At 49.1% G+C, this 9739-nt stretch overlaps 1 protein-coding gene across 2 annotated transcripts; it reads left to right on the top strand.

The window, feature by feature from the left end:
• The first annotated feature begins 810 nt into the window (after window positions 1–810).
• On the top strand, window positions 811–5590 carry LOC130466269 (uncharacterized). 2 transcript variants are annotated; one of them, XM_056835044.1, is made up of 6 exons: window positions 811–2189; window positions 2286–2539; window positions 2628–2711; window positions 2786–2869; window positions 2947–3621; window positions 3708–5590. In XM_056835044.1, the coding sequence occupies exons 1-6, from the start codon at window positions 1115–1117 to the stop codon at window positions 4506–4508; spliced, it is 2973 nt and encodes a 990-aa protein (XP_056691022.1). In that variant the 5' UTR covers window positions 811–1114; the 3' UTR covers window positions 4509–5590. The 2 variants fall into 2 exon arrangements, with proteins under 2 accessions (XP_056691022.1, XP_056691023.1); XM_056835045.1 differs by lacking the exon at window positions 2628–2711.
• The last annotated feature ends 4149 nt before the right edge of the window (window positions 5591–9739 follow it).

Here is a 9739-nt window from a genome sequence, read left to right as displayed (position 1 = left end):
TGAAATTTACATATATACAATCAGACAAGGCAACTAAAGGTAATCTTGATTAAAATATCGAATAATGAAATATCAATAAAATAACAAAACTATTGAAATTAAAACTCAAGAGTACTATGTTAACCGAATTCAAATTCCGCAGAGGACAATGTTAACAGGCACATTAGAACATAGAGTAAGATATATTGAGAGGCACATTAGAATATTGAGCAAGATATCTTAAATTTAGTGATTTCGTGATATTGAGTGTTCCGGTGTTGTAAAGATGGAAACAATGGGCTTCGAATGAAGGCCCTTTTGTATGTGTTGAAGATCTTGCTTGTTTGAATGAGTGGAGTCCGAATTCACCTGCACAAGAGCAAAGTCACTAGCCTCGGGGGTGTTTCCGAGGAAAGCCCCTCCGATGCCTAAGTAAGAATGATGCTCGGATTCTAGAGAGAAGTTCTCTAGAAGAGTAGTCTTAAGGCGATAAATTGGACGTACCTTGAGGTGTGAGCCTTGGCGGCCTATTTATAGTGTTTGCACAATAAATGCCCATAGGTCATTTATTGCTATTGGGCCTTGGGCCTTGATGGATGGCTGACTAACCATTGGTGGGTTTGATGCTGTTTGTTTAGAGCCATTGGGCTTTGGACTTAGTGGCCCAATAGAGAATCAATTGGGAGCCCAAACAACATGCCCCCCAGACCCGGTCCATTTAGAATTAAATGGGTGGGTTTCCAGCTGTCAGAAGTCCGAAAGTTCCCTCTCTTTTTCTGAAAAGGGATGATTTGTATTGATGACAAGTGTTGGGAGTTGTATTGCGCCGTGTAGATCGTGGGTTGAGGAAGTTGATGCGCCCCTTTTCTTTTCTATAAATACGGGGTGCATTGCTCTTTTCGAACTTTTTACTCCTTCTTTCAAACCCTTTCTCTCTCTAAATTCCGGCGATCGCAGTGCGATTTGTTTCTTCAGATCTACGAAATTCGGCCAACTTTGGACTTCGGGAACTTGTGCTGTTCGTTTTATCGGCGAATTCCGCTTCGGAAGAAGGTAATTTGTTTCTGAATTCTCCTTTTTTCTTCGTTTTTCCTTCTACCCCTCAATCTCAACCCTAGACCGAGAATTCGCGGCCATGGCAAAGAATAGGGGCAAGAGCAAGTTCGTCGTTGGTTCCTCTAGTGAGAGGGAGAACGTGCCTTCGGGAAGGTTACCGAAAACTTCGAGGGGTCGGCCTTCGGAGAGGCCAGTGGAGAGGCGTTCGACTGGTTGGGATGCTTCGAAAGATGATGTTGTTGGCGGGTCTAGCGTGTCTGAACGCGCAACTTCTGGTAAAAAGGCTGGCTCTTCGGGTGTGCGCCGCTCCTACCCTGAGTTTCCAGTTCATTGGACTGAAGCTGATCCGCAGGGTAAGTATGCCCCGATTCTGCATGAGACCACTAAGATCGATGGTCCCTTGGAAAAATCGGTCAGTGGTGACTGGTTGGTGGAGGCGAAGCTGGGGCATTACCATCGGAGGGCCGAAGAGTTATACGGAATCCAGCACGCCTTGGGGTACTGGTGCGAGCTTCCCGACCAGGAGCGTCCTCGGGTGACTCATCCGCCGAGGGGGTTCATCTCTGTGTATACTCATCATTTGGAGAACGGCCTCCGCTTTCCTTTGGATCCCTTCATATCCGAGCTCCTGGTGTCGTATAACATCAGTTTGGCCCAGCTTACCCCCAAATCTATGAGGCACATCATCGGATTTAGATGGGTGTGCGATTTTATTAACTTTCCATGCTCTGTTGCCGTGTTTCGGGATCTGCACGATCTGTCTTTCAACCACGCTTCCAAGGGGGATGGGTATGGTTGGTGGACCATTATCAACAAAAGATCCCGAAGAAAGGGGGAGCCGAACTATATTACGGCCTACCCTTACCTCAGCTCTGATCATAACTGGAAGACGGAGTGGTTGTTCGTTCGTGTGCCGACAGATCCGAAGCATCCACATTTTTACCGCCCTCCGAAGTGGTTTGTGACTCCTGATCCTGATATGCGAAGCGTGGCTGCTCCGGATCGGAACCATCACCACTACGTGGATCTCCTCCAGTGGTTTTTGGCTCGGGAGGACAACTACAAATTGCCGTCCAACTGGCTCCCGAACCTCAACTATATTTTGCGGGAGGACATTCTTGCTGTTGCCGGTCTCAGCAGGATTTTTGACAGGGGTAGGTGTCTTTCGGCTGGGACCGTGCTTTAGTAAGTTTGCCCTCTTCCTTTTTGGTCTCGTTTTACTGATTTCGTTTTGTGCTTTGTTTCTGCAGAGTACGGCTTCAGCTGCGTTGATCCTGTGGTCTTGGGTATTTCTTTGGATCTGAAGACCATTCACGACTCGGCCCCTGATTATAAGTTCGGGAAGGAGAATCCTCGTAATCCTCGCTTGAAGGATTACGTGCTGTCTCCGTCGGGTGTCGCTCGGATATCTGAAGTTCGAGCTGATCCGTGGGATTCTGCCTCTTCTCCCGAAGCTGTTCCAGTGAAAGTCGTGCTCCCTGATTTGAGGACAACCTCGGATCCGGTGAGTGTTTCTAATCTCAATATCTTTTGTTTGTCTTTCTTTTTGGTTGGCCGTCGGCTAACGTCTTGGTCCTGGACCATCTTTTTAGGGTCCTGGGACTGACGCTGTGCCGCGTGCCGTTCCTTCGGTTTCATCTCCGGCTCGGATAGATATCTCTTTATCTAGGAACCGGGTACTTCGCGATTTTTCTTTATTCCTTCCTTTGTCTTGTTTTACCTTTATTGACCCTTGGTTTCTTCTGTTTAGGATCAGCGCAAAAGGAAGAGCAGCACTCTTTTGAGGCCTTCTGCGCATCCGAAGAAGGCGAAAGCTGATCAGTCTTCGGAGAAGGTATTTGTTCTGACTTAGAGCTTTTGTGGTCTGTTCTCTCTTTTTCTGAAACTGACCTTTGAGCGTTTGCCCTGTAGGAAGTGGTTTCGGAAGTCATGCCTCCTCCCAAAAACCTCCTTCACTTCATGCCCTTGCCCGGGCAGAAGTTGAAGAGTGTGGTGGTTGTGGAACCGCCTCCCGTGGACCAACCGCTGGCTGAGGAAGATACCATCCCTTCTCCGCTGAAGCCGTCTGCTGCTTTAGGGATCGAGATCCAGGATATAACCAAGGTGATGGAGGCAATTGAAGCCGACCTTGTTCCTGGCTCGGATGTCCCTATTGTGGCCGAGCAGAAGGAAGAAGCTGCTGACGTTTCTCTCGAAAGGGAGAAAAGTCCGGATAAGGAGATGGTGGATCTCACCGAAGCTCACGTAGAGGTTCCCGAAGCTGAGAAGGAGGAACCCGAGCAGGGTCTGACGAGGAAGAGGCGTCATTCGACCTTGGGCTCCACTTCGACCTCGGCCCTGGATAGACTGATCCACGCTGACCCTTGCTCGGATGTTCCGCTGAAACGGATCCCCGAGGAGGTAAGGGAAGCGATGGCTCGCTATGCCAGAGCTCCGGTTTTGGGGGAGAACCCCATGGCTCACGTGGGATCTTTGGTGGGTCCCGAAGCTGCACGGGAGAATCTTCTTCGGGCCAACCCGCAGTGGAGGGTTCCTGGAGCTGAGGAGAGGAACCCAGCTATGATGGCCCAATATTATCTGAATGAGGTAAGTCTTGGAAATTTTGTTTTGAGTTCCGTTTTTGGTTTGTTGTCTTCTTTCCTCATCTTTTCTTGTCTTTTCTTCTTTCCCAGGCTGTTTTCTGGTCCTCGTTCGCTTCCGAGTGTAGCTCGGTTGAGGAAAGGCAGCTGAGGAGGTATCAGGAGGCTTATGCTCGTGATATCCCTGTCTTGGACCAGAAGGCTGGGCAGCTCATGGCCGAGATGGTGGACCTCAAGCAACTGTACCTTCAGTACAGTCGTGAGGCTAGGGAAGCGGCGGAACAGATCGGGGCCGAAGTTGGGAGGCTCACTTTCCAAGTTGAAGAGGATGCTGAAAAGATAGCTTCCTTCGACAGGGAGAGGAAAGAAATGGCCGCCAAGTTTGCGAGCGAACTTGAAGAAAAAGACAGTCTTCTCAAGGAGATGACGTCTAAATTTGAGGCGGCCATTAAGCAGAGCCAGGAAGCGGAGGCGAGGCTTCAGCAGTTTATCAAGCACCGGGAGATTGTTCAGAATCAAGCTGACAAGGTGCCCGTTCTCCAGCTGAAGATCCGAGAGAAAGATGCTGCCATTCGGAAGTTGGAGCAAGAGAGAGTTGACCTCTACACTGCTGATCAGTGTAGAGAGCAATACTGGAATGGCATCCTGGGTGCTCGGCGGATGTTCGCGAAGCACATGCCTCATTTCCCTTGGAATGAGAAGGTTCCGCTCTGGATGAGGGCCCAGGATCACTTGGTGGAGTGCCAGGCCGATCGAGACGAAGCTGAAGCTGAACGCCAAGCTGCTCTTGCAGAGGCTCGGGCCCAGAAGGCGGCTTCCGAAGGTGATACTACTGCTGGGGGTTCTTCGAAGGATGCTCCTCTGGGGGATGCTCCTGAGACTCCCAAGAGCTAGGGATTCGGGCAGTCGTCTTCTTCAGAGTCGGTCGGTTCCAGTTGAGGACTTCCGAACATGTGCTTGCCTTTCCCCCCTTTTGCCTCGGCGCTGCGTTGTACTTATTTCTTTTTTGTTTTCTTTAGTACTTCGGTAGGCCGGTATTGTCTGTTGATGGCTGCCGATTTTAACTTGTTTCATTTTGTTTTCAATTTTTGAGGTTTTTCGATGTATTTGTACTTCCCCCAAATATTGAATAAAAAATGAATGTTTGTTACTTGGCTGCTTCTTTTCAACTTGTTCTTTCGCAATTTTTAGGTCTTTAAATCCGTAGATTTCTCGAGCTCCTCTTTCTGTAGACTTGCTAAAAACCTTTTGACCTTGCGAGCTCTTTAGATCCGTAGATCTGTTAAGAGACTTTTTAACCTTTGCGAGTTCTTCAAATCCGTAGATCTGCTAAGAGGCTCTTTGACTTTGCGAGTTCTTCAAATCCGTAGATCTGCTAAGAGACTCTTTAGTTTTGCGAGTTCTTCAAATCCGTAGATCTGCTAAGAGACTCTTTAGTTTTGCGAGTTCTTCAAATCCGAAGATCTGCTAAGAGACTCTTTAGTTTTGCGAGTTCTTCAAATCCGTAGATCTGCTAAGAGACTCTTTAGTTTCCAGACTCTTCAAATCCGTCGATCTGCTCAGAGGTCTGGATTGTTCTTCCGATCTCTTGTGGTTCGGAAACCTGGGCAAGAGATCGCTAGTCTGCCTCTTTAGTTATGCCTTCGGCGATCCGTGGATCTGAGCCGGAGTTTTATAACTTGATTCGAGCGACTGTTTGTTGCGAACAAATTTTATTAGGGTACCGCGAATCCGAGGATTCTGGACGGTTCCCTGAAGTGTATGATTTGGTCATTTCTTGCATTTTATCAAGGAATGGACAAAGTCAACCTGTTTTTAGTCTCGGATTGATCAGATCCGAGGCTGCATATATATATAAGGGGACAATAAATATAGAGATAAGTTTAATGAAACACATGGTGCCAATGGCTTTCCTCTTCTCATTAAACAACTTACTTGGTCTACAGACAGAGGTCATACAAAATATTTTTTGAGAACATCGGTATTCCAATGGTTCTTCAAAATTGTTCCATCTAACTGTCTCAGCATAAACGTGCCTGGCCTCTTTTCGGAATGGATGATGTATGGTCCTTCCCAAGTGGCTGAGAGTTTGCCATGGATCCGTCCTTTCTGAACCGAGGCGGCGTTTCTGAGCACTAGATCACCGACTTTTAGGGGTCTGGCGTTGACTCTTCGGTTGTAATGCTTGTTGACCCTCTGCAAATAGGCTGCGTTGAGTGTCCTTGCATCGTTCCGAGCTTCGTCCAGTAGATCGAGAGCTTCGGATAGAAGTTGATTGTTGCTTTCTCCTTGGAGCCCATCATACCTGTTGTATGCCTGGATCCTCAGGCTTTCTGTTCCGATTTCCACAGGGATTACAGCTTCGGATCCGTATACAAGGTGGAACGGTGTTTGTCCGGTAGCTTCTTTTTCAGTGGTCCGAAGGGACCATAGCGTTCCGGGTAGCTCTTCTAACCATTTGTTTTTGTCATCCTCGACTCTTTTCTTGAGTGCGTTGAGGATGAGTTTGTTAGCAGCTTCGGCTTGCCCGTTGCTTTGTGGGTGACAGACTGCCGAGTATGCTAGGTGTATGCCGAACTGTTTGCACCACTTTTGCAACGGGGTGTTGTCGAACTGTTTCCCGTGGTCGAAGACCATCAGTCTTGGTATGCCGAACCTTGTGATGATGTTCTGCCATATGAACTTGCGGACCTGAGGTTCGGTGATGGAGGAGACAGCTTCGGCTTCGATCCATTTGCTAAAATAGTCGACTCCTACAATCAACCACTTCTTCTGGTTCGTTGCTGAGGGGAAGGGACCAATGATGTCTAACCCCCACTGTGCGAATGGTAAGGGATACAGTGTTGATTGTAGGGTTTGAGCTGGTTGATGGATGGCTGGTGCGAACTTTTGGCATTTCTCGCATTTCCTTGCCATCTGCTTTGCCTCGGAAACCATAGTGGGCCACCAGTACCCAGCCCGAAGGGCTTTATGTGCTAACGTCCTACCTCCAATGTGGTTTCCGCATATCCCGAGGTGGATTTCCCTTAGGATGTAGTCAGCGTCTGTTGGACCCACACATTTTAACAGCGGAGCAGAGAATGATTTCCTCATGAGCTCTCCTTCGGCGCTGATGATGAACCATCTGTTGAATCTTTTCAGTTTTCTCGCTTGCAGCTTATCTTCGGGGAGTTCTCCCCTTTCTTTGTATGCAACTACTGCGTCCATCCAGCTAGGTTCGGTACGTAAGCTGCATACTGTGGTGGGTAGCAAGTCGATGCTTCTCTCTTGGTGAACTTCCACGTGGACCGACCTGTTTAGGTCGATGAGTGTTGAGCTTGCGAGTTTTGACAGTGCGTCTGCTTGCGTGTTCTGTCCTCGGGGAATGAGGGTGACTTCAAAGGATCTTAACTTTGACGTTAAGGATTTAATTTTTGCTAAATAGGCTGTCATGCTGGGCCATTTGGCCTCATACTCCCCTCGGATCTGGTTGGCTACAAGCTGGGAATCAGTTTTGAGGCGAACATGTTCGGCCTCCAGGGATAAACAAAGCTCTATCCCTGCGATTGCGGCCTCGTATTCGGCCTCGTTGTTGGTTGCTTTGAAGCCGAACTTCAATGCATACTCTATGCTTTTCCCCGTCGGGGGGATCAATACAACTCCTGCCCCTGAGCCGTTTATTGTGGAAGATCCGTCAGTGAAGACCTCCCAAGTGCTTTTCGTATCATCCAACATTTCCTGGTATGAGCACTCGGCCAAGAAGTCTGCCAATGCTTGTGCTTTGATTGCTGTCCTCGGCTGATATTTGATGCCGAACTCTGATAGTTCGAAGGCCCAGGCAGCCAATCTTCCTGACCTCTCTATTTTGTCGAGTACTTTTTCGAGCGGTTGGTCAGTTAGCACTGTGATCTGGTGGGAGTCGAAGTATGGCCTCAGTTTTCGTGCAGCTACCACCACTGCATATGCAACTTTCTCGATGAGCGGGTACCGAGTTTCGGCCCCTGTGAGTGTTCGGCTGGTGAAGTAGATTGGCTGTTGCTTCTTTTCTTCTTCCCGAAGAAGCACTGCGCTGACGGTTCCAGGGCTAACTGCGACATATAGGTACAGGGTTTCCCCCTCCTTTGGTCTGGCCAGTGTCGGCAGTTGAGCTAGGTGGGCTCTGAGTTGCTGGAAAGCTTCTTTTTGCTCCTGTTCCCATATCAGTTCGGGATCCACTTTCCTCGGGACCCCCTTTTTCTTGACTGGTTCTGCTTCTCCTCCGGGGAGGTTCTTTGGTTTCAGTGCCTTGAAGAAGGGAGCTCCCTTGTCCGAGGCTTTTGATATGAACCTTGTTAGTGCGGCTAACCTGCCGGTTAGCCTCTGCACATCTCTCTTGGTCTTCGGCTCGGGTAAATCCAATGCCGCTTGGACTTTGTCTGGGTTCGCATCAATTCCTCTTTCGCTCACCATGAATCCGAGGAACTTCCCTGACTTCACCCCGAAGACGCATTTTTTTTGGGTTCAGCTTCATGCTGTATTTTCTCAGATTTCCGAAGGTCTCTGCCAAGTCTTTGACATGGTCTTCCTCCTTGATGCTTTTTACGATGGAGTCATCCACGTAGACCTCCACATTCCTCCCTTTCTGGTCGGCGAAGACGTGGTCAACTAACCTCTGGTAGGTGGCTCCGGCATTTTTCAAGCCGAAAGGCATCATTTTGTAGTTGAACACTCCTGCGCTTGTGATGAACGCTGTCTTTGCCCTGTCATCGGGGTGCATGAATACTTGGTGGTAGCCTGAAAAGGCATCCATGAAGCTGAGCAGTGCATGGCCGCTGGTGGAGTCAACCAGTTGATCTATCCTTGGCAGGGGATAGCAGTCTTTGGGGCAGGCTCGGTTCAGATCTGTGAAATCTACGCACATTCGCCATGAGCCGTTCGCTTTCTTGACCATCACCACGTTGGCCAGCCACTTCGGATACATGCATGGTTCGATGAATCCGGCCTCTTGCAACTTTTTAACCTCCTCGGCGATGGCTTTGTTTTTCTCCGAGGAGTAATTTCTCTTTTTTTGCTTGATTGGCCGAGCTTCAGCGTTGACATCCAGCTTGTGACAAATCAGCTTCGGATTTATCCCTGGCATATCTGCTGCTGACCATGCAAAGATGTCTTTATGATCCCTGAGTAATCGGATCAAATCGATTCGGAGCCCCGAGCTTAGGCCCTTGCCTATTCGGACGCTCCTGTCTGAATCATCTTCGAGGAAGATATCCTCCATTTCTTGATCCGGTTCGGGGGATAGGGTTTCGGGGCGAGCATCAACTTCCGCGGGAGACAAGCTGCTCGTGCTTTCTCTTCTCCTTTTTGCCTCGCTTTCCTCTCCCGTAGCTCCTTTTTCCTCCTCGGGGCCGTCCCCTAGTTTGGGCTTTCGGACAGCAGTGTGGCAGGTTCTTCTCGCCACTTCTTGATCACCTCTGATTCGTTCGGCGAATCCTGCATCCGAGACGTATATCATCAGCTGGTGGTATGTGGAGGGGACTGCTTGCATCTTGTGAATCATGGTTCTCCCCATGATTACGTTGTATACGGAGTCGCAGTCCATCACCAAGAATTCGTCCCGAAGGGTTTTTGCTGCCTGGCCTTCGCCCACTGTGACTGGCAGGGTGATCTTTCCTCGAGGGATAGCTGCGGATCCGTTGAATCCGATCAGAGGATAACTGACTTTCGTCAGTGCTTCCTCTGGTTCTTCGAGGATCAGCTGCTCGAAGCAGTTTCTGAAGATGATGTTGACGGCACTTCCTCCGTCGACTAACACTCGATGTACGTTGTGATTGTTGAGGTCCATGGAAATGACCAAAGGATCGTCATGTTTGTACTGGACTCCGAAGCAATCATCAGCAGTGAAGGTCATGTTCGGGGGGTGTGGTTGGTTGTCTCCAACCGCGCTGAAGTTGACCCGATGGGAGAGGGCTCTTAGGTGTTTTTTGCTGGCCTGGCCAGACTTCTGTCCCCCGAACACCACTAGGATGTCATTTTTCTTGTGCCCTGTTGCTTCGTAGACCCTTTTCTGGGGTTGCTCGTGTTGTTTGCCGCTTGCGGCCTTTTCTTTTTCCTCCCTTCGGTCTAACAAGTACTGTTTCAGGTAGCCTCGGCGAACGAGGTCTTCAATG

The sequence above is a fragment of the Spinacia oleracea genome, chromosome 1 (assembly GCF_020520425.1).
Source record: "Spinacia oleracea cultivar Varoflay chromosome 1, BTI_SOV_V1, whole genome shotgun sequence".
NCBI lineage: Eukaryota > Viridiplantae > Streptophyta > Magnoliopsida > Caryophyllales > Amaranthaceae > Spinacia > Spinacia oleracea.
The sequence above is the reverse complement of the archived record's forward strand: the minus strand, read 5'-3'. Positions and strand labels throughout refer to the sequence as shown.

What these genes read in the sequence shown, in the direction of transcription:
- LOC130466269 (XM_056835044.1), top strand. Translation starts at nt 1,115, where the DNA reads ATGGCAAAGAATAGGGGCAAGAGCAAGTTCGTCGTTGGTTCCTCTAGT. An exon ending in TCTCTTTATCTAGGAACCGG is followed by an intron (nt 2,712 to 2,785) that starts GTACTTCGCGAT and finishes TCTTCTGTTTAG; the next exon opens with GATCAGCGCAAAAGGAAGAG. An exon ending in CTGATCAGTCTTCGGAGAAG is followed by an intron (nt 2,870 to 2,946) that starts GTATTTGTTCTG and finishes TTTGCCCTGTAG; the next exon opens with GAAGTGGTTTCGGAAGTCAT.